Source organism: Polistes dominula, unplaced genomic scaffold, assembly GCF_049000335.1.
Source record: "Polistes dominula isolate Pdom_NZ unplaced genomic scaffold, Pdom_raw_medaka contig_75, whole genome shotgun sequence".
In the NCBI taxonomy this organism is placed as follows: domain Eukaryota; kingdom Metazoa; phylum Arthropoda; class Insecta; order Hymenoptera; family Vespidae; genus Polistes; species Polistes dominula.
The window spans coordinates 189306-215714 of record NW_028301003.1 but is presented as its reverse complement, the minus strand read 5'-3'; the positions used below and the strand labels follow the sequence as shown (position 1 = coordinate 215714).

The 26409-nt window shown below is 29.9% G+C and overlaps 6 protein-coding genes and 1 long non-coding RNA gene across 12 annotated transcripts; 4 read left to right on the top strand and 3 right to left on the bottom strand.

Annotated features, from left to right (window-relative positions):
• Positions 1 to 5409: 5409 nt before the first annotated feature.
• On the top strand, positions 5410 to 13175 carry LOC107071432 (cytochrome P450 4c3). The gene is made up of 8 exons (XM_089173753.1): positions 5410 to 6023; positions 9606 to 9803; positions 10001 to 10183; positions 11454 to 11523; positions 11607 to 11733; positions 11832 to 12068; positions 12193 to 12355; positions 12441 to 13175. Exons 1-8 carry the CDS (start codon positions 5837 to 5839, stop codon positions 12779 to 12781), a joined length of 1506 nt encoding a protein of 501 aa, XP_089029879.1. The 5' UTR covers positions 5410 to 5836; the 3' UTR covers positions 12782 to 13175.
• Positions 10189 to 11446, bottom strand: LOC149032094 (uncharacterized). The gene is made up of 3 exons (XM_089173759.1): positions 11001 to 11446; positions 10710 to 10932; positions 10189 to 10611 (listed from the first exon to the last, which is right to left on the bottom strand). The coding sequence occupies exons 1-3, from the start codon at positions 11289 to 11291 to the stop codon at positions 10418 to 10420; spliced, it is 708 nt and encodes a 235-aa protein (XP_089029885.1). The 5' UTR covers positions 11292 to 11446; the 3' UTR covers positions 10189 to 10417.
• Positions 13176 to 13357: 182 nt separating the features above from the next.
• Positions 13358 to 14179, top strand: LOC107071434 (U11/U12 small nuclear ribonucleoprotein 25 kDa protein). Its single transcript, XM_015330432.2, has 2 exons — positions 13358 to 13732; positions 13842 to 14179. Exons 1-2 carry the CDS (start codon positions 13430 to 13432, stop codon positions 14076 to 14078), a joined length of 540 nt encoding a protein of 179 aa, XP_015185918.2. The 5' UTR covers positions 13358 to 13429; the 3' UTR covers positions 14079 to 14179.
• LOC107071433 (distal membrane arm assembly component 2) lies at positions 13945 to 15374 on the bottom strand. The gene has a single exon (XM_015330431.2). The coding sequence runs from the start codon at positions 15021 to 15023 to the stop codon at positions 14172 to 14174; it is 852 nt and encodes a 283-aa protein (XP_015185917.1). The 5' UTR covers positions 15024 to 15374; the 3' UTR covers positions 13945 to 14171.
• Positions 15375 to 15610: 236 nt separating this feature from the next.
• Positions 15611 to 17712, top strand: Dlc90F (dynein light chain 90F). The gene is made up of 3 exons (XM_015330429.2): positions 15611 to 16020; positions 16130 to 16295; positions 16502 to 17712. Exons 1-3 carry the CDS (start codon positions 16000 to 16002, stop codon positions 16648 to 16650), a joined length of 336 nt encoding a protein of 111 aa, XP_015185915.1. The 5' UTR covers positions 15611 to 15999; the 3' UTR covers positions 16651 to 17712.
• LOC107071427 (uncharacterized) lies at positions 17576 to 26002 on the bottom strand. 5 transcript variants are annotated; one of them, XM_015330421.2, is made up of 12 exons: positions 25805 to 26002; positions 23153 to 23215; positions 21771 to 22151; positions 21369 to 21663; positions 20665 to 20803; positions 20226 to 20419; positions 19441 to 20158; positions 19200 to 19372; positions 18938 to 19093; positions 18758 to 18848; positions 17968 to 18689; positions 17576 to 17879 (listed from the first exon to the last, which is right to left on the bottom strand). In XM_015330421.2, exons 1-12 carry the CDS (start codon positions 25837 to 25839, stop codon positions 17736 to 17738), a joined length of 3111 nt encoding a protein of 1036 aa, XP_015185907.2. In that variant the 5' UTR covers positions 25840 to 26002; the 3' UTR covers positions 17576 to 17735. The 5 variants fall into 5 exon arrangements, with proteins under 5 accessions (XP_015185907.2, XP_089029856.1, XP_089029859.1 ...); XM_089173730.1 differs by having other exon boundaries at positions 17968 to 18693; positions 18759 to 18848; XM_089173733.1 differs by having other exon boundaries at positions 17968 to 18693; positions 18759 to 18848; positions 23153 to 23200.
• Positions 23082 to 24725, top strand: LOC107071430 (uncharacterized). Of its 2 annotated transcripts, XR_016176980.1 has the most exons (4): positions 23082 to 23217; positions 23652 to 23793; positions 23852 to 24299; positions 24513 to 24725. It is a non-coding gene; the product is annotated as an uncharacterized LOC107071430 (long non-coding RNA). The 2 variants fall into 2 exon arrangements; XR_016176979.1 differs by having other exon boundaries at positions 23209 to 23793.
• Positions 26003 to 26409: the final 407 nt, after the last annotated feature.

Sequence of the window (26409 nt, the reverse complement as noted above, 5' to 3'; positions counted from 1 at the left end):
AAAGAAAAAACAAACAAACAAGTAACAAGTAATAATTAAAAATGCAAATTTCGTTTGAATATATTTTGCAAATTTATTAGACCAACCAGGTTGCAGATAAATCAATTGAACAAAAAAGAAGAAGAAGAAGAAGAAAAAATGTAAATATTCCAAATATCCTTTTTTAAATAATTTCTATATTAGTTTAATAAATTTTTTGTATGATTAATTATTCTCTTATTACCATAGGTTTCCTTTAAACGGAACACACCTAAAAATATCGCGTGCATCAGACATTGCAAAGAGGCCGATGACATAACTCGATTGTGTATCATCTCACTCGCTCTCTTTCTGTGTCAGTCTTTTTCTTTTTATGTGAGTCGCCTATAAACAGCACTCGTAGCAGACTTGTCTCTAAAGGAGGAAGACGAAGAAGAAAAATACAAGCAAAAATAAAAGCAAAAGCAAAAGCAGCAAAGAAAGAAAGAAAGAAAGAAAGAAAGAAAGAAAGAAAGAAAGACAGATGGAGGGAGATGAACGAAATGAAACGGTAAAGGGAAAGAAATAATGAAAAAGAAAAGAGGTAAAAGGAAAGAAGGAAGGATGGAAGGAAGGAAGGAAGGAAGGGGCCTCCTTCGTCCTTGTAAATTCAGACACGTGAACGAGTATTCGATGCAGGACCCACTTTTGGCAAGTTAGCACGAAGAGCGCACTACGACGACGTGTTAACTTGCACAATCGATGCATTCGTCCTTGTCTACGTCCTCGTCTACGTCCTCGACATTTGTGAAACACTTTTATAACGGCACGATATATTTTCTATTAACTAATTATTATTGAATTATTATTGAATTATTATTGAATTATTATTGAATTATTTTGTCATCGGTGTCTCGTCTTAGCTTATGGTCTTCTTCGATTTTGTTGACATTTGTTGAAATATTTTATGTTGATACAAGGAAAACGTCTAATGTAGGACACCGGATATGTCAGTATTTTAAAATAAATATTAAAATATGTCTTTTGGTCTTTACAGAGATCGATAATCAACAACCAGGTCTACCCTTCACTCATACTTAGAAAAAGGAAGGGACACGACTATCGCTTTACTATCCTCTTATATTAGTTTATCAAATTTCTCAGAAAAATATAAACGATACGGTAGAAAGACATTTTTTTTTTTGAATATTTTTTAACTAGTTCAATCGGTTTTTTTTTTTTAATGTGGAATAAAAATTTAAAAAATTCCTGAAAAATGTTAATGTTGAGAAATTAATAAATAATGCGTTTACCGTTATATGCTGGTTAGTAGTTACATTTGACGATGATCATCAATCATTAGGTGTTTATATTAAGTAACGGGTTAGAATAGGTTTTTTTTTTTTTCTAAAGGAATAGTTTATATATTCGTTAATAGGATCTCTGTTCTTTTTTCCAAAACTTGCAAACATAAAAATGATAATCAAAATAATTGACTGAAATTCGTGTCAGTTTTAGTAATACTGGTTACACAGTTACTGAAATAAATAAATAAAATTAGTTAATAAGGTATATACAGTAAGATTTAAAGTATACTTTTGTGATGTATTTTCAAACATTTCATTATTATTATTCATTATTATTAACTGGCATTAGAAAGTGGAAAGTTCATTGCCGCAAATACCAAATCCCGGGTCCATTGTTCTTCGTATCCTATTTCTTTCAGGATGTATTTTTATAAGAAGAGAAGAAAAATAAACATCAATTAAAAAAAAAGAATAAAGCATTTAGATGTTTATATTAATTAATTAAAATCGTATTGAAATGATTAATGGCCGCGTAGTTTTTGATTGTGTAAACCTACCATACCTGTTACGCGTCTTATTACACGTGGCATTTTTATGGTATTACATAATAATAAATTCAAATTCGGTTAGTTGCTTATTTGCTTGTGTGCCAAAACACATTCCTCTTTTCTATCTCTCTCTTTATTTTGTCTTTTTGTTTTTCTCTTTCTCAAAAATCAGAGGAAAAAGGTCGAACACGTGGAATTTCATCCACAGGATAGGAATGTACAGTGTGACTAATTTATGTTACTATAATCATCACATCAAAACTTGATTATATTATAGTATATTGGCATCATTTACAAATTCATTTCGGTATCATTTTTCTGTTTTTCTTTTTTTTTTTAAACATTAAATTATAATAGTTAATTTGATTATACAAAAATATCGAAACAGAAATAGAATGAATTAATTTGGTTAAAAATATCATCATAGGTATAAAACAAGTAATGCTAATAGTCAAATAAATTCATCAAATCAATTTCTTTAATATTTTGACTTAGTGTTAAGTCCACTGTCATAATTAAAAATAAATGAAGAAATTGATAAATAAGAATTATCTTTGATAAATGTACCAATAATTATGACAGCGGACTAGCATAAGTGAAAAAAGAAACAAAAAATGGAAAACATTTATTTTATGATTTATTTCATATTAAAATTATTTGTCTTATCAAATAAGTTATATAATTAATTTGTTATAATTGAGTTATATATATAAATATAAATATAAATATAAATATAAATATATATATATATACAGGGTGTCTACGACTTCTTCTCCATGTTATATGAAATAAAAAATATGTTATTTATTTTATATATCAAAATATCGCAAAAATAATTAAGAAGTAATTAAGATCAGTTTTATCGTACTTTTGTAAAAAAAAAAAAAAAAAAAATTGATTAACAGAAAAAGGAAGAAATCTTAATTGCAAGATTGGACAGTTTGCTTTCCAAATGATTTGACCGGGTGAAGAATTCGCATTTATATAAGTCGAGGCTACTTTTGTAATAGAACGTGTCTTATCGATTTCATCGTTTAGCTCGTGTCCTTTGTATATGCACGAGTTGAGTTCGATGAACCAATGAGATCTCTCTCTCTCTCTCTCTCTCTCTTTTTTCTTCGTCTCTTTCTAAATATTCTGTACTTTTTATTTTGTATTATTTATTATTTTTGCGACAATGCAACAACCTCGTTTAGAAGCGCACGTGGTGCATAGAAACTAGCATTTCTACAAAGCACGTTTGTTCAATTTTATTATACTGAATTGTGCACTCGCATGTTAAAAGATTACAATAAGAGCTCTGTGTGTGTGTGTGTTTGTGTGGCCTTTTGTCGAAGAATATTTTTACAAAAAGATAGAGAAAGAAAAAATACGATCCATTATTCAATTTTATTCAATTTTATTATTAAATATTAAATATTAAATATCAAATGTTATGATTCTTCACATTGATTTATTCGCATAGTTGTAGTGACGATGATGACAGAGTACAATTTCTAATAATCCTACTTTCGTCGGTCACCAATGCTGCATTCCCATGGTATTCAATGTGTTAAACACACCGCCATATATTTTTATAATATAATATATTTTTAAATAAATAAAAAAAAAAAACAAGATTTCTCTAAGCAAGCAAATATTTACAAATATATATATATACAGACACAGAAACATATTGATTTATCTCATCGACGAAAAGTAAACTGAATTATCAAATATTTCTTCTCTTCACGTTTAAAATAATTTCGAAAGATGTTGGTATTTTGGATTGACATTAACTACATGCTTGGTATGCGGTCACCAACAGTCAAATATTCATTTAATTCTAGTTTATTCTTAGTTATATTAAGTAATAAAAACGTGCGTCACACTCGCCCACATATAAATATAGATTGTTCATCCAAATTTTTCACATTTTTTTCTCCAAATAGTAGTTCACATTATTTACAAGAAGGAAGAGAAAAGATCAATTCAAAAGATTATTTTAATAATAGCATCAAAAATGGCACGTGTCGATGATTGCTAATAGTATTACGTAATGGCGCGACTCCCCGCGATACCAATTGCACAGATCATCTAATTAAATAAAAAAAAAAAAAAAAAAAAAGAAAAGAAGCAGAAAAAATGTTAAACAATCGATTTGTACCAGTCTGTTGATAACGCAGTGTAAAGAACCTTCTGCATTGTAAAAGCGTGTTGGATGATAATGATCGAGTACCGGTCAACCATCGTCCTTGGGTACCAAATACAGATCATTCCTTTTCTCTTTAACCACACGAGTGCATTTGTTGTCTTTGTCTGTTTTTCATGCTATTCGCTTAACCAGTTTCATATCGCATAAGTCGTTCAAGATTTATGGACAGCTCTCTCTCTCTTTCTCTCCCACCCTCTGACATTTAGTTTCTCTCTTGGTTATTTAATTATTCCATCTCTGTTCTGTTTTTTGTTTTTTTTTGTTTTTTTTTTTGATTCCTTTCTATACGAACGTCCTCCATTTCTTTTCATTTATTTTTTCTTAATTAATTCCATGTGTGGCACGTGGCAATATGACAACTCAAACAACAACTCGTTCACACGAGTTGGATTATCAAAATAAACATCATCATCATCATCATCATCATCATCATCATCATCATCATCATCAGCAACAGCAGCATCATCGACATCGTCAGAATTATTCTTCAGCGTCATGGGATGTAGGGGATTAAGATATGTCTGAATGTAAAGCAAATTCGGTACCAGGGATTCACCCATATCTTCATAGTTTACACTTATTTCGTTTTCTTTTTATAACATCGTAAAATTGACTTCATTAAGAAATATTTTCATTATAATTTTAATCGTATTTCAATCTTATTTCTCTTGTGTATTTTAAACATGGCGAAATATTAATGGTGATTTGTAAGTAATTGTAGGTTCATTTTTTTGAAACTCTCTCTCCCAGCATTTTGATCTGCTATTTTCCAAATTCTAGAATGTCCGATCCTTGGAACAAAATTTATGATCAATTAAATGTGCAAATTTGTTCACACATCCGATGCATATTTTACTTTAAATTGTACAATTTAAAATTGTATTCATAAATAATAAAGAGAGTTTTTTTTTTTTTTTTTGTTAATATATTACGAAACAACGAACTTTCATAATTTAAATAACGGATTTCAATTTGAAAAGATTCATCGATGAATTTCAATTTTTATTGGATTTTAAAATTAACTGCGAATGCTTTGGCAAAGTATATATATAAAAAAAAGAAAAAAAAGGTATCTAGGAATGATATTATATTGACATATTTAATATCTATTTTGGTACTGGCTATTATTTGTTGTCTATTTTTGTTTAGTTTTTTTTTTTTTTCAGTAAATTCTTTCTCTCCCTGTTCGAACACACAGATATATTGCGTACGCTTGCTTGTGCATACGTATTTACACGTGCATAGTCTCTCTCTCTCTCTACGTTGCTGAGTATGAGAAAAAGAGAGAGAGAGAGAGAGAGTGTGAGAGTGAGAGTGAGAGGGTGATACGCGTTGAACGTTGGCGCCGTTATGAGTGTATGTTTCTATTGGTGGATCAGCTAGCTGGTGACCATTCGGTGACTTACCGAGTAGCTAGCTCGGAGCATTCGGTAGTATATAAGGGAGGTTCTTACGAACAACAGGAGGAAGTCACATCTTGGCGAGCGTCTTATACAGTGTGGTCTTCTGACAGTTCTACTTGTATTTGTTTATTCATTTTTTTTTCTTCTTGTTTTATTTTAACTCCAACTCTCTTTACTCTTCTCTTTCTCTATCACTCGAATTATCAATATTATTAATCATTTTGTCATTTAAATATATGATAGATATTGAATCGTTCGAAAGTTTAATTAAAATAAATGGAGTTTGGTTTCTTTCGAAAATGAAACTCGAGTACGTTAGAAAGTGAATAAGTTGTGAATTTGGACAGATATTGAGAGAAAAAAAAATCTATTGGGAGTATTTGAAAAGTGTTTTGCAAAGTAGTCAGAAGATTTCAAGAAGACACCATGCTTTCTGCAATACAAATTCCTGATCTTCCTTGGACAGCTTGGATCTTGTCTTGGTCTTTGATCATTTTCATAGCGTCATTCATAATAAATCACATAATATTTAGCATCGCTGTTTGGAGAATACCGCATCCGAAAGCCTTGCCATTAATTGGAAATGCTTATCAATTGAACTGCAATTCGGAAGGTAAGTTTCATTGATTTTTTTTCTTTTTTTTTTTTTTTTTTTTTTTTACTATAAATCAAGTGTCTATGATTGAGCCGAAAAGTATTTGCTTATTTTTTTCCCCAAAAATTCATCTCTTCGAATCTCCATATGCAATTCCTTTTAAGAACAAACGAAATTCTCTTACTTGTTATACACCCTAAATGTTATTTCAATCTATAAAAGTAGGTTTTAGGTTTTAGGATTGTGGTAACAATTCTTATATCGAGATTCTTCGATTATTTCAGTGTAAACCCCCACGACTTATCTGTAACATTATTTATTACGTTATAATGAAAAACTTGGCCAACAGTGGAAGAAAAAAAAAACTAGATAATTTGAATAATTCTTTAGCTAACCATCCGATTCTCTTATCTTAATAATAAATTAAGCGAATCATTCCTAGACTCTAATCTCGTGACCTTTATAACACTTTGAAATTATATCCTAATTAACAATATAATCATTAAATCGTATATTTATTAGTAATTATTATTTAATTTAGCTTCACAAATAGATATCTCTTATTTATCTTATTATTATTTATAAGAATTCATTATAAAAGTGATGATTAAATTAATACGATGAAAGTTTCATCAAATTTCAACCCTCTCATAGGTATCCTCATGAGATCTAGTTTTATGTTCATTGTTAAATAGAAATCTTAGCACGTTGTTCATTGAAAAATAATCGACAATATATATATATATATATATATATACTCGTCGTAAGGAAATAAGAAGAAGAAAAAGGAGTTAAAAAAGAAAGAAGAAAAACAAGAAGGAAAAAAAACGGGTCGAGGTCGTTCGTAGTCTGAATGACTATGCTACTCGTATTGCCCACGTAATTGCATACAATTATATATCCACCGACTCAAACAGTAAACGAAAGGAAGAAAGGAAGAAAGAGAGAGAGAGAGAGAGAGAGAGAGAGAGAGAAAAAAGGGTCGCATAAGAATAAGAAGAAAAAAGAATATGAATAAGAAAGGGGAAAGGCGTGTCACGCGAATCTTTTCAGACAATGAACAAATGTCGGATCAATTTTAGTAGCAGACACGAGCTAGACGTTTTAATCTATTTCCTATTCTACCCCACTCACCTAGAACAAACATAGACGCATACAGTGTACTCTTACACATAGACAAAAATTTGATCCAATCTATTAGACACACAACTATAAGTGTATTGTATGATTCATGTATTATTGATAACGGTTCACCTAGTTAAGTTCAATTGTGTATTTGGTTTTTTGTTTTGCAAATGACTATTTCTATCATTTTACCATAATCGAAAGTAAAATCTTCTAAAGTAATATCACAATGACAATAAATTGAAATTATAAAATATTATTGATTTTATTATCTTATTAAAAGAGAATTTCTTTCTCAATATTGGTGAACGTTGGATATTATTATCAATGACCCGTTAAATGATAGCTATTAATATTTCAAATAAGAAAAGTAATTAATTAGAACAGAATTTCTCTATGTTAAACTTTATCATATTAGAACTATTCATGATGTCATAGTATTAAAGATTGGATCAATATTTTCAATGAAAATAACAAGAAAATTTGTGATGATATATATATCGGGGATTTTTAATGAAGTAAAATTATCGATTGAACTTACATTTCCTTATGTTGTAAACGAAAATAAGTTCAAATCAGTAGACGCAATTTATGCTGAGAGTGCGTTGTCCTAGTGACACGTGCCAAGGGTATTATAAAACATAGCTGCTGTTCTTCTTTCTTCTTTTTTATCCTTCTTCTTCTTCGTCTTCTTCTTCTTCTGAGGCAATACGAAGTGTATTATTCCGAGTAACAATTCAATTGTCTGATCGAAGATGGAGAATAAAATGAAAACAAAAGGATAGAAGGAACTTTATTAGGTTTCAAGTTGCATCGAATCTAATCCAATAAGAGATACGCGTTGATCCATTTCACTGATTATATTCTATCGAAAAAGTAATACGAGAGTTTTCAATTGTTATTTGAGTAACGATAAAGATCAATAAATCGAATGATAACAGTTCTCGATTGACAAAACATTTATAAATATACAGGCTTGCAGAAAAGAAATAAAGTGATTAGTTGCTACTACAAAATTCTTCCATTACATTCAGTTAGGCTAGTTAATAGTTAGATCGTTAGAGGGCCGGGGGGGAGGGGGGGGCTGAAGGAAAGAAAAACAGATGAAATTTTGAAAATTAATCTCAAAAATGTTTATCCCAATTTAAAGACATTTGACCCACTGAGGGACTTTTGGCCGACCTTGTAAGTACGTATGCCTGTGGTGTACGAGTATACGCGGGGAGAGAGAAGAACGACCAATGGAAGTGGAACGAATGCAAGACAAGTCAGACCTAAAGATTTGGACAAGCCCAAAGTGAGGCATGCAACGAGGAAGAGACACGTAGAGTAGAGCGACACGTGTGCGCGCTGTAGAAGGTCGAATTGATACGATATATATATATATATATACATATATATAAAACTGTCTATCAACACGTTTCAACTTTGACATTAGATTTCGAGGGAATTAAAAAAAAAAAAAAAAAAAGAAAGTTGAAATAAAGAAAGTCACAAATAAAAATCATAACACGAGTGCAAATGATAACGAAGTTTAACTTTAAATTTGTTTTCGATCGTATTAACGCCTTGACATTGACGTCACTCATCTGATTAATGAAATCAGAAGATTTAATTAGAGTATTGAACTGTAACAGATCAATAGATACCTAAATTTCATTGAAGATTCCTTCGGTCCCGTTGAAAATAGACTAAAATAGATGACGCCCGATTGACCCCCTTTAATTTGAACTAACTACATCGAAAGATTTGACTAATTGTTAGACATTGAATTATACAAAGTTGAAACTACATTTCTTTAAGGCTTATATTCATGGACATAAGAAGTGAATCTTTTGAAGGATCTTTCAGTGGATCTTTCAGTGGATCTTTCAGTGGATCTTTCAGGAGATCTTTCAGGAGATCTCTCAGGAGGGAAGGCCACACTCGTTGTGTTTGTTTTTGATAGAGTAGTTGCACTACCAAGGTCTACAAGTTAGAAAGGTACCTTGCAACTCATTCTCGTCCTCGGTGCAAATACGTGGCTTGCCCATTTTTACGGTCAACGTCCGGTCAGTGCGCCATAAGACTTTAGCACTCCTTTTACCAAGCAAGCAACACGCTGCACGTGCATCGGCTTCCATCGTTTTCTTTCTCATTCTCTCCCCCTCCCTCAGCTCTTCCTTTCTCTCTCCCTCTCTCTCTCTCTCTCTCTGCCATTTCTCAGTCCTTTTCTTTCTTTGATATTTGCATCATGGAGAGAGAAAGATACCTAGAAGCTAACGATAATAGCGTTGATTGCTTGTCACGATACATATACTCGTACGTATCGTACATAGCTGCAAAAAGGCCTACTTATGTGACACGAGTTGAAGTCAATGACCGTCAAACACTTGCAATTAACTATTTACATTTTGCTAATCTATCTGTTTTATTTTCTAATAATCATTCTTTCACTATTTTATATTGAAATATAACTTGATAAATATTTGACAGAATTCTTCAGCAATTTGATCAAATGGCAAGAAGAATACGGACAAATATATTTGATTTGGGTTGGCATGCGAGCTTTTATATTTCTATACAGAGTAGAAACGGTTAAGCCATTACTCGAAAATAGCGATAACATTGATAAAAGTCTCGAATACAGACACCTAATTCCATGGCTTGGTACTGGATTGATCACTAGTAACGGTAAGTGTTTTTTTCCTTTTTTTTTTTTTTTAAATCGGCAGTAGTAAAGTTAATCAATTTCAATACAATACAACATCATTTGACTTGCATGATGAGAATTAGAATTTGTCTATTTCTTTATTTTCAAGAGTAATTTGTCAACGATAAAGTAGACAAATCAATAGACAATTGATAAATATTGATTAACAAATTTTTAGGAGAAAAATGGCACAGTCGTAGGAAGTTAATATCATCAACTTTTCACAAACACTCATTGGAAGATTATTTTTCGTGTGCTATGAACGAAGTCAACATTATGATCAATTGTCTTAGAAAAGAAATCGACAAGAGTGTTGATATCGTTCCTTATGCCAAACGTGCTGCACTCGACGTCATTTGTGGTGAGTTACAACTCTAATCAATCGTAATGATTGTTCTATCGGAATTGGAATATTTCGGTTCCTGTTTCATCATGTATCGTTTTCTTCCTTTCCTTCTCTTTTCTCTCCTTGAATTTTTCTTCCAACGATTTTCATCGTAACTCAATTCCAATTTATTCGACTTTTTCAACTCCATCCTAATTTTGTATCTTTTTTATTTGTCTAAATATTAAATCAACAAGCTTAATGATTTTTTTACCTGAATGACTTTCGGGGTTGTCTCGAGGATGACTTTGATGAACGATCATTGATAATTTGTTTGGAACTTTTTACACGTGCCAAATGCAAAATCCTCGAATTGCATGGTGCATAAGTTAATTTTCTTTTTCTCCCGGATACCTTTTTTGCATTCTTTTTCGGTCGCGATAATTCTAGTATACGTTCGGTCGCTGAATATTCAAATATAATATATATCAAAACAATTTATACAATCGTCTTAAGGGAATCTATTTATTAGTATTTCTCTTTTGATCATTTCTATACTAACGAATTGCAGTTAAAGCAGCTGGTGCAACGTAATAAAGCGATTTAGAGGGTGGCTCGTAAATACTTTTCGGTCTTGAAAGTTCGACAATTCGTGGCGTAGCTTCGGAAATTTTCTTAATGTTTAATCGACACTCGGATACATCGGAAATGTTCAATCGTATCCGTGGTTGAGCTAACCGATTAACGCGATCTGTTATTTCGTACAATAGGGCTGATGTCTTCACCTATTTATTGACAATAAATAATGCAACAAATGACAATGAAATAATAAGAAACTTGATCATATTCATACCTTGCAAGGATCATCTTTATTTGAAACGTTCATTTGTACATTTTCATTGAACATTTTCGACATTTTATTCGAATCAAAATTCATTACTTTTTTCTTCTTCACCGATTGTATTTTCTTATCAATTTGACAAGTTTCATAATTATTCCTCGATCCTTCATATTCCTTTCTTCCTTTCAATTTACTCGACGATAATAATTGTCTTTGAATAAATTCACTCTCGAATTGTCCCAATCGAGAATCCGTTGATTCTAAACTCCAGCATTGCGAATGATTAGTCAAAAAGGTAGCCATATACAACGACAAATTTGGAATGTTAACCTTTTGAGTTAACCGTCAGTAATCAAATTCCAAATTGACGTAATAAAAAAAAAAAAAAAAAAAAAGAAGAATCTCTAAAAATTGTCTAATGTCATCTATTTAATAATTTTATGATGAAATTGTGCATATTTTTAGACAGTTCCATGGGTTATCGACTTGACGCGCAAACCACTTTATACAATGAATATGTTTTAGCAGTAGACAAGTATGTATAATTATTTGTTGTTGTTGTTTTTGTTTTATGACAACGACAAAATTGAGTAAATTTGAATTTCTCATCTATTCTAGATTGTCTCATATCACGCAGTATAGATTTACAAGTCTTTGGGCATCAAAAGACTTTTTATTCAAATGGAGCAATTTAGGAAAGGAATACGATCGTGCTCTTAGAGTAGTTCATAATTTCGTTGATCAGGTAAACCAACCGATCGATTGTTAATATTATATACAAGGCAAAGAAAATACTATAACTAAATGAAAACAAGAAAATCAATGATATTAATAATTGTTTAGGTGATTGCCGAACGCAAAAGAGAAAGGGGAAACAATGAAAACAATAATTATGACAAACCGACGAAGAGAAATAAACATTTGTTGGATTCGTTATTGGATATATCAAGTAACGGTACGATTTTAACAGACACTGACATACGAGATGAAGTAAACACATTCATGTTCGCTGGACATGATACTACAGCTACCAGTATATCTTGGGTATTATATGCCTTAGGAAGAAATCCTCAATATCAAGTAATTTCCATTTTGTATTCCTTTTTCTTGCAAAAAAAAAAAAAAAAAAAAAGTATCAAAAAAGCAAACTAATTAACAATCCAATCAATTGTTTTTATTCATTTTGATGAACTTGTTTGTTTAGCAACGAATTCTCGATGAATACGACGAAATAATTGGTAGCGACGAATTAACGAACGTAAACATAAAAACATTACGTTTATTAGAAGCTTGCATTAAAGAAACATGGCGAATGTATCCAGTGGCACCGTTAATAGCCAGACAGATTTATAAGCCCATTAAAATTCGTGAGTATTTCATGTCAATGCAATATTATTATTATTATTCAATTTTACACATAAATGAAAAAAATATTAACAATTTGTTTTACAGTGGGAGTCACAGTCCCAGCTGGTGCAACGGTCTTAATAAACTCGTACTTGTTGCACCGAGATCCACAAAATTTTCCAGAACCTGACGTATACAGACCCGAAAGATTTTTATCAGATAATCCTCCAAATTCGCCCTACGCGTTCATACCATTTAGCGCGGGTAATCGAAATTGTATCGGAAAGAATTTAGCCCCGATAGTCGTTAAAGTGTTCATTATATCAATATTAAAGGCATATCATATCGAATCATTGATCCCGGAAGACAAACTTCGTCTAAAGGCTGAATTAGTTCTTGTTAATAATGACGGGGTGCCTTTAAAGATAACCCCACGAGAGCGATGAACATTTTTTTCATTATTTCTTTTATTTTTTTTTTTTTTTTTTTTTTACCATTTTAAATTACAAGTATTCTTAGTTTATACATAGTTTCTATTGATGACGATTAGTGTCCATTTTATACGTATAATTAAGTTTTAGTATTACGTGTGATTTTTTACAAAACGTAATTATAAAATTACAAGATTGATAGTTACGAACACATAACTATAGATCTATAGAAGACGCAGTATACTTTACCTAGATCAAAAAACAATTATGACGTGATGATATTGTTACAACATCTATCAACAATCCTCTAAAATTCATCTAATCCTAATGTATTTAAGTCATTTATATTCATTTACATGATAAGAGTGATTTATTATTTTTAATAAAAAAAAAAGTAATTTTTTACTTACACCCTTTATTTCTCTATTACCAGTCTGTAATGTCCTACCTTATCGACCAACTTAATTTTGGGGTACTACTTTGTGGTACTACTTTGTTTCAAATACTACAGATGGCGTCATACAATTCTATTACTTACCGACTGTTTATTAGTTCTGTTTTATCGATCAGTTGATTTTCACGATAGGGTGCGTCATAGTAGTTGTTGTTTGTTTATATACATTATTGAAAAAACAAAAGCACACAAATTGTATTAAATAAAATATGGATGCGATTGAAATCAAAGAACAAGATAGTTCTTGCAATGTTGACAAAGTGGACAGTAAAATGGATGCAAAACAAGACAAAATAATGTCTAATGAGAATACCAAGTCAGATACAAATCATCAGGAATTAGTTAAGTTGACTAAAGAAGCTCTTGATAAATTAATTGACAGCGATCCTTTTCTATCTGGATTACCATTAAATGTTACTGTAGAAGAAATAAAAGCTCAGATTGCTGTGGCACAGGGTCAAGCGATAATGTTATTTTTAATTCGTAAACATCTTCCAAAACTTTCTATTGTGGTAATGAATTTTGTTTTTTAACATAATGTCATACAGAGTTGCAAATATATAAATATCAATATTATATAATATTTGTGTTGTAAACAAATTAGAATTTATTTCAATGTAGGTACCTACGCATACAACTACAGTGCTTGATTTGAAAAAAGCCATCAAGAGGCATACTAATTTATATTTCAAAAGAGAGAATATTAAGAAGAAGATCAGTTGGAAACACGTTTGGAAAAAATATAATTTATGTTTCGAGAATATACATCTCACCAATGACAATAAAAATTTAAAAGCTTATGGCATCAGCAACAAAGCTGAATTATATTACATTAAGAAGTACATAAGAAGAAAATAAATTAAGTAATGTTACATAAACGCATAATTGGGAGCTACTTTTGTATATATATATTTACACATGTTTACATTCAATTATTAAATCGTTATCATTTCATTCAAGTTCTTTATTCTCGTCTTTGGATTCTTTAGATTTATCTGCATACCACGAATTCAATATCTTACATTCCAAATTAGGCATACATTCTTCCAACATAAAACAAGTCAATTCGAATGCTGCTGATTTATGATGATTCGTTACTACCAACATTTTGAGATTATCTAATTTGTATAATGCTTCTAATCCTTTTTCCGTAACATTTTTACAATCAGAGATATCTAAAAACTCCAAGGATGGATAACGTGCAGATATTCTGTCCAGGCACCAATCATCAATATATTCGCAACCCTTAAAGCTTAGCCATTTTAATTTATTAAGTGGTGACATGTTTTCTAAACCTTCGTAACATATCATCGTTTTGCTTGCATCTATTGCGATAACTACATAATTAGATTTATATTGAGTTGGTAATCGAACAGGTTTATCATCAGTAGCTTCTAACCAATTGGAATTCTTAAACTTAATTTTTCCTCTCCATTTAATAATAAAGTATGCCGCTGTTATGTTTATACCCAATACGTTAATCATCTTGGGATCAACCTGTTGTTCTTCAGAATAGATTGCTTTCTTATTAAACTCGAACCATTGTTTGATATTTCCTATAGAAAATTTTTGCACTGGTTGAACTTCTGGTTGAAACCAAGAAAAACTGGTATCTGTTTCAGTTGATGGTTCTGTATCTTCTGAACTTATCTGTGTCTTTTTGGGTATAAATCTTGAACAATCCTTTAAATTTCTTGGTACACGTTCCATTAATTTACTTCCAGTACTAATATGTTGTAAACTTTTAACGCTGACCACATGACTGGTTTTTATTAATTTGTTAATAAGATATTGCGACAACATGTCGTTACTATTTTTCTTTGGGTTTGCTTTTATTCAATCAATCGATATTATTATTTATTATTCTTTTATGTATTTTATGTTAACTAAATACAACGTTTTTTTACTTGTATATTTTTAACTCGTAGAAATTGTATATATTTAGTATTATTTCAAGTTTATAAGATTTATTTGTCACTTCACATTGATTGGTCACATTTTATACTGAGAACCAATCAAATCTCTAAATCATACTAAATTTATTATTTTTATTCTTATGAATTTTCTATTCAATAATTATTTAACTTTAATTAATAAAATATACTTCTAATTGAATAGGTTATGAGAATGTTTCAAAGAATTTAAAGCCCACCAATTCTTTTCGTTACATAATATTGATTGGTTAATAAGAAGTACAAGTCTTATCGTGAGAACCAATCAAATCAGTGGATTATATTAGGTGATAAATATTTACTATTTTAATTCTCATTTATAAAATATATTAATATTTGCAACAATTAAATTTATGAATATTAATTGAATATTAATTAATCAATTTATAATTTTTGATCCAAATTTTAGTTTCATTTTAAATGTTTCTTTTTATTGACATGACACAAGGAACCAATATGGCTCCACCATCAGCTGCTTCTTCTTACATGTATTAAATATGAACGTACCATAAATGTCAAGAAAATAGAGCTATCGAATTTACTATAGATTAAAGTTATACACTTTATTCCTTCTTTTTGTATTTATAAATTAAAAAAAAAACGAATAAATAATTAGATAAAATGTATTCGGTATATCTTCTATTAATTGTTGGTTAAATATTCGGATGCAGTAATTAAAGAAAAACAATTTGACGTATGAAAGTGTCACTCCTGTGAGTTGTCAAGGAATCATTTTCATTTATATATCTACATTCGTTGGGTGACATAATTGTGAAGAAATCAAAATCATTATTTTCGTTAATTAATTATTTTCCAAATTTGTCATAATGGAGGATATGCAAGAAGAGGTTAGTAATTGTTTTTTTTTCTATTTAATAATTACAAAATATAGATAGAGAGAGATGAACTTATCAAAGTATAAACATAATGAATAATTTATTTGCATTTTATTTATAGACCCAATTTGTTGTCGATACCGTAAGCAAAATAATAAAGGAGGCTATCGAGGTGTCTATTGGAGGAAATGCTTACCAGCACAATAAAGTTAATCAATGGACATCGAACGTTGTCGAAGCATGTTTAGGAAATTTAACGAGGTTGCAAAAACCATATAAATATATCGGTTTGTATATTAACGATAATATTTGAATTAACCTTTTAGACACTGCATACCACTCTAATGGCTTTCATGGATATTTACATAAAGAACATTGTCGTACACATAGATGTAACATTGTAAAAAGTTTTGCAGTAGCTAAAAGATTAATCAGTAACATCATCCACTTGTGGTCGCAATATTTATTATATTTGTTGTTCTTGTTTATTAAGTCACGTGTACGATTATGCAAAAAAATGGAGCAGGATTACACACGGCGAGCTCATGTTTTTGGGATAATGCCACAGATGGAAGTTGTACCGTACGTTGGGAAAACAAAACTATGTATTGCATTGTTTCTGTATTTGGTTTAGGAATCTAATAATATCTGAAGGATAACGACTTTCCAAATAATATATATATATATATTTCATGATTAAGTAATAAATTTAGTAATATTAAAATATGAACAATTTAAATTACATTAAACCCTTTGCGCTATAACAATGCGTGGAGATTTGTAATAATCTTTATGGTTTAAACGTAAGAAGCATAAAATGTAGCATCAAATATTGCCACACAATTCTAAGCATTAAATCATAGCGTAAAGGGGTTATAATAATAATTAACACATATGCGTATATATATATATATGCGGCTATATTACTGCACAAATTTATCTCTCTTTTTTCTTTTCTTTTTTTTTTGTACTCTTATCTTTTCATTTATAATCTCTTTAAGTCGAATGTAAAGATATATTTAAATATTAATAAGAGGAAGATCTTGAAAGTAATATTTCTGTACACAAAAACACTTTATTATAAATATACATTTAATTGCGATAACTTATAGATGATAAATTGCAACATATAGGAAAACAATATTTAACATTTTAATTTACCGTCGTTAATAATTTGTGTGTCTTTTCCCATTTGAGTATTTAAAACTAAATTTTTCCATATTTCTAATTATTTTATGATACACACGCATATTTCTAATTATGATGTCAATTTCAATAAATCTAATTATTTTCTATAGCTTGAAAAACAAAAAAAAGTAATAACGTTTTGTTTTTTATATTAATAATATAATTTAAAGTAATATCTTACAACGGAAATATATAGAGTACTATTAATTAAATAAATGTATATATATATAGTTATATATATATATATAACACGTAAAAAAATAAAATATATATATATTGTACGAACAAAAGAACTTATTGTTAGCTAATTTCTATTTCTAAGTAAAAATAAGGCTTTGTTTTTTTCTTTTTTTTTTCTTATTAAATGTCTCTGTCTCTCTCTCTCTCTCTCTCTCTCTTTTTAATACTCAACCATAGTTGGAGTTTACTTATATTAATATTAAGTAGTAGTCAAATTTTTGTGTAAAACAAAACTTGTGAAAAATATTCAAATGGAGAGAATAAAAAAAAAAGAAATGATCGCATTATAAAATGAAATTTTAAGTTGCTTTTTTGTCAAAGAAATAATTATCGTAAAAAACTTCATCGTCGTTCAATAATACCATATTAACATTTAAATTATTCAATTCTAAATTATCGTCGTCGATGTAGAAATCCTCTATCGAGGTATTAGCAGAATTGTCCTGAAATAATGTGAAAAATGCATGATATTATCAAAAATGTAGATTAATATTATATTTTTAATATGTTACAATATTACAATATACTTACAGCTTTACGTATCGGTAGTTTGCCTAAATGCGAATGATTTCCTACTTTATGATGAGGAATAATATTTGGTAATGAAAATCTTCTTTTTATTGATAATTTGTTATTGCATTTACTGCAATTTTTGCTCGAAGATTCCATATTCTGTTTTACATCGGTCGACATTGAAGAAAAGTAATTTTCAGCATATTTTCTGTTGGATAATTTCTTATCATTAAATTTAATCGTATCAATATCATGTAATGAGTTTTTTAAATGACAAACATTTGCTCTGTAGATTCCGTCTTGATTTTCTCTCGTAGTAAAGTTAGTTTTTTTAGAATCATTGATGTTTTCTTTCAACAACGTATTACTATTTAATTCGTTATCAAAGGATCGATTTTTATTTGATATTAATGTTTTATTTGTATCGTCTTGTTTCTTGTTTTTGTCATTTTTGATATCGTCGGTATAAGTTAATTTATATGCCTTATTATTCAGGAACGATTTACTAATGTACGTGTTATTTGTTACAGTATTAATATTATCACAGGATTTGTAAGAAGGTAAATGTGTTGTGCCCGATTCATTCTGAATAGATTTATTTGCACAAATGATTTCTGTTGCTCTATCCAACGCATCTTTCAAAACTTGTAACGAATCCATTTCTGATCTCGACTCAGACTCAGTTACCACCCTTTCGGTAAATACCCTGTTGTCGTTTTGTTCACCTTGTTTTTTAACGTCTACCGAAAGAACAATTAAACTTAACGTTGGAATATTTGTCTAATAAAATGTATCGTTAAATGCAAACCTGATTTGTTGTTAACATTACACGTTTCCAAAGGTTTTATAAGATCGTCTAATTTCGTAACAGAATTTTCTGCAGTTCCCGCAGATATTTGCTAATAATTAAATAATCAAATTAATATTATCGTAATCTACGAGATAATATGATAATATCGAATATATAAATAAAAAAAAAAAAACTTACCGTAACGTTTGGATCCTCTTTCCACATTTTGGATATACAAATTTCTTTTTCCTTTTTCCACAAGGATGCTTCAAAAAAGCCTTGAGGATGCGATAATATTACACGAGGTTTCATTATTGCAGTTTTTATATTTGTAGGCATCTGTGAGTAAGGTTGCTAAATAAGAATAAAAAAAGTTAGAAATAAATGAGAAAAAAACAAAAAAAAGAAGAAAAGAGAGAGTGGAACGGAAGATAAAATAAATTGATTATATGGAAAGTACTTTGCAAGTTGATTGATCAGGCGAAATATATGGTGATATGTATGGCGAATCGTATGAACCGGGAGATCTATTACATTTTTTTTCTAAACTTGTCTTATGACTAGCAGGTTTATGTGGCTCGTAATCTCTACTCTTCACTTTGGCCAATATTTCTGACTCGACGATTGAATCATCTATTTCAAATAAAATAATCAAGTTATTATTTGTTAATAATAATAATTATCTTTAATGTCTGTATCACCTTGACATTTACTTTCATTGTTTTCAGGTGACTGAGGTTGGGGTGTTTCGATATTCTTAAAAAAACGTTCTCTTTTATTAGCAAGAGTTTCTTTCAAACGTTGCAAATTAGCACGTGGATTAGTCTCTGCTGTAATATCTTCTGCAATGTTAAAAGAAGATACTACAGATATATTACTGCAAGTAGATTCAGTCAAAATTTTAGGTAATTCTACTTGTTCACTTTTTCTATTCAATGATTTCGAATGTTTCATAAGTTGCGACTTTTTAAACGCACTGTAAGATTGTAACTCTGGTAAATCAGAATTGACATTGTTACTTCTTTTCTTCGAATTATTTTTATTTTCTTTATTTTCCTTTTTATCCAATGAAGTTAATTTCATTTCTTTATGATTATCTCTTTCGATTGATCTCTTTGGACTCGAAAGAAAGTTCTGTCGATCATTTTGAATCAGTGAATTTAATTTTGAATTTGGTGAACACTCTGTGATGAACACTTCGTTCGAAGTGTTTTTTTCTGCTATACTTTTGATTTTCGTAGAATCCAAACATGTTCTACTTTTTACAATGTCCACATTTTCATTTAATGTTATCACCGTAGATGGGCTATTACAGTCAGTTGCAGTCGAGGGTTTTTTAGTGCTTGGTGTTACAATTGTCTTGTTAATTTCTTTCTTTTCTTTTCTTTTGCATTCGTCCTCCTTATACTCGTGTTTTATCTAAAATTATGACTCTATTAGTAATAGTAGAAAATAATTAAAGTAATTTAATGTCGATATCACTTACTTCGAGACTTTGTAACAATCTGCGTGTTTTAATAAGATCGATACTTCTTTTGGCAGGATCAATTTGTAAAGCTACTTCTAACAAACTATAAATTATCGCTGGAGAATCGCCTAAATCTAAAGGAATACTTTGTCCCAATTGTACGTACTGATTTTTCACTTCTGAAACGTCGTAGCCATTCCATGGTATACGCACTGTTCAAAATAATAAATACAAATTATATAGGATTGCATCATGAGTTGCATCAGGAGTTGCATCAGAGTTGACACAAGCGAACAAGGTTTTTAGTTTTCAAAATTGCAAGCTCAGTTTTTCATATAAAATCAATCCCTGCTCGCTCGTATCATCAATTATAGGACACCCTGTATAATAGAAGAACAGATCTCTTCTTTACCGTTTAAGTAAACCACTATAGATAAGTAATTGAATGAAAGCTTACTGGTGCACATTTCCCATATGAGCAAGGCAAGTCCATAAATGTCGTTCTCTTTGCAAACAATATTAGAAAATAATTCTGGTGCTTGCCATCTGATGATTTCGCTGCGTAAAATGTCCTCGTATATTTTTGGGGATTTTGTCTGTAATAGAAAAAAATAAAAAATAAAAGTAAATCACAACGTAAATGTTGTTAGAAAGACATAGCATATTTGGGGGAATAAAAAAAAAAAAAAGAGGAAATTTAATTAAATTCATGGCCATGGAATTTAATTAAATTCGTTTTAAAATAAGTTTCGTGAATTCATATGATTGTCTACTGGTCTACCTAGATCTCGCGTTTTAGGTTTTCATCCGGCACCAGTGTAATCAACCTCAGTCATGGTAGAACGATTTTATACAGAAATCTACATTTCGTAGGAAACAATGTACATACATAAAACTCTGTCCGAGTTTCCTGTTTTTCAACGACGCTGGGTGCGTCATGGAATTACGGAAATGACGTATACCTCTTTCCTATTTATCATCGCAGGTATTCTCGTCTGCGTAACACAGCGAAACACAGCGAAACACAGCGATGAAAAATTCTATTCTTTACATTTACAACTCTGTTCCTTGAAACTGTCTATCTTATTTTTCTTAAAATTTGTAGAAAAAAGAATAAGTTTACAAAAAAAAAAAAACAAAAAAAATAGTCAATTAACTTACGTTAGTTACGCTGACAGCCAATTCCCATCCAGCAAGTTTAACAGTTTCACCAAAGGTGAGATAAACGCAATGAGGACTAATTGCACTGTGGATGTAACCACGCATGTGTGCATGCCTAAGTGCATCGGCTAATTTTCCAGCAAACCTTGCCATTTGCCGAACGGAAATTCTTTCGCCTTGCTCGTGTATGTAATTGTAAAGGGTACAGTCTACGGGTTCGAGAATTGAAATGAGCCCGTGTTCTTCCGTCTGTGTTAAAGCCATTAACATCAATACATTTGGATGGCGAATTTTTCTATAAACAAAATGAACAAAAATAAATATCAAAATATAAGGAGATGATGTTGAAAGTAAAACAATGGGGTGGGAGAAAATAAAAGAGAAAAGAAAGTCATAAATTACGTGAGAATTTCCATGTCTGCTTTGACCGCGTTTCGACACTCCGGATGCGTTTGCCTCTTCAATGAGATTCGCGTGTTTTCCCACTCGGCATAGATCAATTCCAAATATCGATCCTCCGTTCCAGCGACCGATCCGATCTCAAAGATCTCCGATGCCGGTACATGTGGTACATCCAGCAACAATAATGAATCTTCTTCTTGAGATATTTTACAATCGTTTTCAATATCTTTATCTTTTTCCATATCGTTAACAGTACTATCCGTTAACAAAGAAACGTCATTTACATTTAAAATGTTGTTACCACCAACTCCTGTTTCTATGATCGATGATGAAAATCTTCGACGATCCATAAATGCTTGTAATGCGTTTCGATAAGATTCACTGAAATAATCGCAAAATCAAATTGTAAATCAATTCATTTGTTGGTTGCAATTGTTAAGATGACTTTTCACCATTTCAAATTACCCGCCAATCGATCATCTTATTTTTCTTACTCTGAGAATATTTTAAACTTATTCATTTATCATTCATTTGTTTGTTTTTTTTTTTTAATTGAAATATATTTGAAAAGTTATGACAAATTGTTGCCACGATAATATTATAAAGAAGCAGTACTTTTCTCTTTATCCTAACATTTGACAAATTTCATTGCAATTTTAAACCATCTTTGTTGTACTCAACAATAATTATCTCGTAAAAAAGCGGTAGATTCAAAGAAAAAATTATGCAATAAAATTACATTAAAGAAAAAAATGATATTATTCATCGTTAATATAAAAAAGATCGTCAATTTGTTAAACAAATTATACTCTAGTATTAATAATCGAATAAATGCGATCGTTTAGCAGTGGTATTCAATCTTGATAATTGAACAAAACAAAAAAGAAAAATCAAATGATAAATTGTACATCGAAGGAGGTTATGCCGGCTTCTTTTTGATTAAAAGAAGATAACAACTTACGCGGTTTCATCTGAACAGCTTGTCCTTTGTCGTCGTTTTTTTATATTGTAATTTGTTTTATAAGAAGCCGACATTTTCTTTTCTATTTTGTCTAACAAATTTTGTCACTCTTTTTTTTTTTTTTTTTTTTTTAAATATTTCTTCTCTTCATTGAAATTCAATAGAGTCGATTATATTAATTAATTCGATAATCGATGAACGATGGCACCACCGGTAATAATACGACTTTAATCAAATTTTTGTGAAAACCAATCAGATTAATTGCAAGATTCAATCTTATTGGTTAACCAATAAAAATTAAGAAATCATTTCGAAATGCGAGTGATCTTATTGGTTCATTTTAATTTGAATGTTTCATTGGATTAATTAGGACAATTACAACAGTATACTTTATGGTGTAATAATTAATATTCAAACTTACTTTGGAAAAATCGGTTGCTTCTCGGATAAACTTTGTCTTCTTCTGTCTCTGTAACCAATATCCCTGTAAGTAAGTGTATTATAATAACTATAATAATAAATAATAATAACCGTATTAATGACCAATTATATCGAACAGTCAAAATAATAATAAAGTCATTTTAAATGTAGGAAAAAAAGTTGACGGTTAAATGAATGGCGGACTTTTCAATTTTTCCTCATCAAATTTAAATGATTATTGCGATCGTCAACTTTCTCTTATCCTACTAATCTTTTTGTTTCGGTATTGTGTTGTATATAAATACGTTCGACTATGTAACTTTACGATTTCATATATAAAACTAGTTTCACATATTCTAATAATCTCTATTTTAATCTCTTTTATGCATAAGTTTTAAAGTTAGTTATATACAGAGTGTCTCAAAAGTAGTAGCTTCATTGAGAAAAGAAAAATGTGACATTGGTTTAATAATAGAATTAATATCATTTATATTTTTCAGTTTGAAAATGATTGAATTAGCATTTACGAATAGAACGTGGGTGTTATTCTCAATGGGAGTGACACTTTTACCAAGATGTCAATCTAGGATAACAATATTGTTAATAAAGTATGGCACCAGAAAGTAACCACTCTAAATTTTGGTAAAGCAACTTTTAATACACTCTCTCTCTCTATATATATATTTATATATTGTTGTAGGTGTTAGACACGGAAGACAAGTTGAACTAGTTATTAAATTCGATATGCATATGGAGGTTGTATAAATTGAAGTACGTTCGGTTCATTCATTCATTACTTGAATCTTAATAAAGCTTTCTCTATCAAGTACATTGGAATACTTGATACATGTTAATTATGTCATTGAATTTATTTTCAACATCTATATTATTGCTACTAATATTAACGGGGATATTTTAATATGGTAATCCAAGACATACGTGTTTAATACTGTGTGTATTAGAACAACAAAGTTTATGCAAACTTATGTTAGAAAATACTTTGCATGGTGGTGGATAAAACTCCTGTTATAAACAACTGTTTTTCGTGAGAATTAAGAAGAGAAAGATGTTAAGATCTTGCGATCTTGATTTTTTCGTGGCAAAGGATCACAAAGGGTCACTCGAGCGAGTCTAAGATCTTGAGAAAAGTAGGTAACTGTTAAATTCTTATTCTATTCTATTCGAAACAAACGATTATGTTCCGTTTCCGTTCACGAAATTTATGACGTTTTAAAAACATTCACTTTCTCCTATTATCCTCTTTTTTCTTTTTTTTTCTTTTATTGATCGGAGACGAACAAATGATTAATTCCTTTTAAAAGTATTTTAATTTGAACCTTTTAATTTGATTTATACGATAGATCCAAATGAGCGAATAACAACGGAACCTGTTCTAACGATCGGACTGCTACTTCATTATGTTTGAAAAAATAAAAGGAAGAAGATAAGAGAGAGAAAGAGAAGTAAGTGTTCTTGTATAAAATAATGAGATAATTAATACACATACACCGATTGTATGCATGTGTACGTATACACGATCTTGAAATTTCGTATAAAACTGTACTTGAGAATAAGATTTGTTTAATGTCATTTTTTTTTTTGCTTTCAAAGTTTCTTCAATAGAATTACTTTAATAAAGGAGATATTTAGGTGATCTCATTTAGCTACATTGAATATAAACATGTAAGAAAGAGAATTGATTCTGGTAACGGTTTAAGAGTAACACGTAAAATCTAAATCACAGCAGGTGTTCTTGTTCTTTTGGGCCACAACAATAATTAGCCCGTGTCTTTGATACGCTTGAAAATTTTTCGGACACTTTTACCGGAACGTTAAAACATTATTAAAGTCAACACTTAAAAATATCAAATAAATCAAATAAAAAAGCAATTATTTTTTTAATTTTTTTTAATAACATTTTCAACTTTATTATACCATATAATGGCTCAATATTTTTATTAGGAACAATAACCACGGTAATTGCTTTATAAATAAATAAAAAATGATTTTTTCGAAATCATACTTCGTTATATTTCATTTAAAATAGAATGATATTACACACACACACACATAATAGCAAGTTGAACGAGTTTCGTTTTTGTTATCATCTTAACTTGACACAAACGTAAACGTCCTTCACCTTTTAATCATGATGTTATAATGCAAAAATACACATTGCTTACTTAGTATGAACCGTGATACTCGTAAAGGATAAGACTAACGTTTGATTCTAATGAAAGTTACGGCGAACCTGTTCTTTTCCTAGGAATTAATATATATATAGGTATATGTGCACATAAATGCATAAAAGAGCAAAGTATATTGATATAAATTTGCTAAACGAAATGAGAAAAGTTAGTAATTTGATAAGCTTCATATATTTTCGAGTCAAAGGGTCATATCGCTCTGTATTTGATTTGAATTCTATACACGTTAATCTTCGCGAATTCTATATTTCAAATTTATTTCTATATATATATATTTGAAATACCAGATCTCCAAGTGAAAGTTTCATATGTTTAATATTATACGAATTTATAAAACAAAAACAAAAAAAATTCAAATGATATATAAGAACAATTAATGAAAGTTCTATTAGTTAGATTTATTTTTGAAACTATTGTAAATTGTTTAGGAGGTATAATTAACTTACTTTCTGAGCCACTTCAATACACTCATCACTCCCATCTTGCATGTGACAACAGAGAGCACTCTCTCTCTCTCTTTCTAATTGTAATATTCACTGATTTTCTTTTATAATCGTTTATTTAAAAAGAATGATGATTTTGGTGAATAAACAAACGAACGATAGATCGACTATTTGTCTTGCAACACTTCGCGATCGTCTGACGGTAAACATTTGAACGTTTCCTCGCACTGCTAACGTTTGCTCTTCTCTTTCTACTCCCCCCACTTCAACAAAACTTCCCCCCTCAGTTCATCTTGCTTATTTGCTCTTGAAGATGAGCCATAGAGGATTATTTGTGTGTTGTTGTTGGTGTTCATACTGTTCATACTTTTGCACGTTACTACTTCTGTTCTTCTTATTAAACGTTCTTTGAATTTTAATGTAAGTTTTTGTCTAACGGTCTTCTTCTTCTTCTTCTTCTTCAATTCTATTACAAACTTATCTACATTTTTATTGATTTTTATTTATCAATTTTCATTATAACAACATTATTGAAATTAATCCGATACTTGTATGAATAATTAAATCCAGAATAATTGAAATATTTTATAGATCAACATTGATAGAAT

Excerpts from the sequence above, each read along its gene's own strand:
- LOC107071427 (XM_089173730.1), bottom strand. The coding sequence starts at position 25,839 with ATGGGAGTGATGAGTGTATTGAAGTGGCTCAGAAA. Across the intron at positions 20,420-20,664 it reads CATATGGGAAATGTGCACCA|TGCGTATACCATGGAATGGC; the intron begins GTAAGCTTTCAT and ends TATTTTGAACAG. Across the intron at positions 20,159-20,225 it reads GATTGTTACAAAGTCTCGAA|ATAAAACACGAGTATAAGGA; the intron begins GTAAGTGATATC and ends TCATAATTTTAG.
- Dlc90F (XM_015330429.2), top strand. The coding sequence starts at position 16,000 with ATGGAGGATATGCAAGAAGAG. Across the intron at positions 16,021-16,129 it reads TGGAGGATATGCAAGAAGAG|ACCCAATTTGTTGTCGATAC; the intron begins GTTAGTAATTGT and ends TTTTATTTATAG. Across the intron at positions 16,296-16,501 it reads AAAACCATATAAATATATCG|TCACGTGTACGATTATGCAA; the intron begins GTTTGTATATTA and ends TTGTTTATTAAG.
- LOC107071433 (XM_015330431.2), bottom strand. The coding sequence starts at position 15,023 with ATGTTGTCGCAATATCTTATTAACAAATTAATAAAAACCAGTCATGTG.
- LOC149032094 (XM_089173759.1), bottom strand. The coding sequence starts at position 11,291 with ATGGCTACCTTTTTGACTAATCATTCGCAATGCTGGAGTTTAGAATCA. Across the intron at positions 10,933-11,000 it reads ATAAAGATGATCCTTGCAAG|GTGAAGACATCAGCCCTATT; the intron begins GTATGAATATGA and ends GTCAATAAATAG. Across the intron at positions 10,612-10,709 it reads AGCTGCTTTAACTGCAATTC|CGACCGAACGTATACTAGAA; the intron begins GTTAGTATAGAA and ends TTGAATATTCAG.
- LOC107071432 (XM_089173753.1), top strand. The coding sequence starts at position 5,837 with ATGCTTTCTGCAATACAAATTCCTGATCTTCCTTGGACAGCTTGGATC. Across the intron at positions 9,804-10,000 it reads TGGATTGATCACTAGTAACG|GAGAAAAATGGCACAGTCGT; the intron begins GTAAGTGTTTTT and ends ACAAATTTTTAG. Across the intron at positions 11,524-11,606 it reads TATGTTTTAGCAGTAGACAA|ATTGTCTCATATCACGCAGT; the intron begins GTATGTATAATT and ends CATCTATTCTAG.
- LOC107071434 (XM_015330432.2), top strand. The coding sequence starts at position 13,430 with ATGGATGCGATTGAAATCAAAGAACAAGATAGTTCTTGCAATGTTGAC. Across the intron at positions 13,733-13,841 it reads TTCCAAAACTTTCTATTGTG|GTACCTACGCATACAACTAC; the intron begins GTAATGAATTTT and ends ATTTCAATGTAG.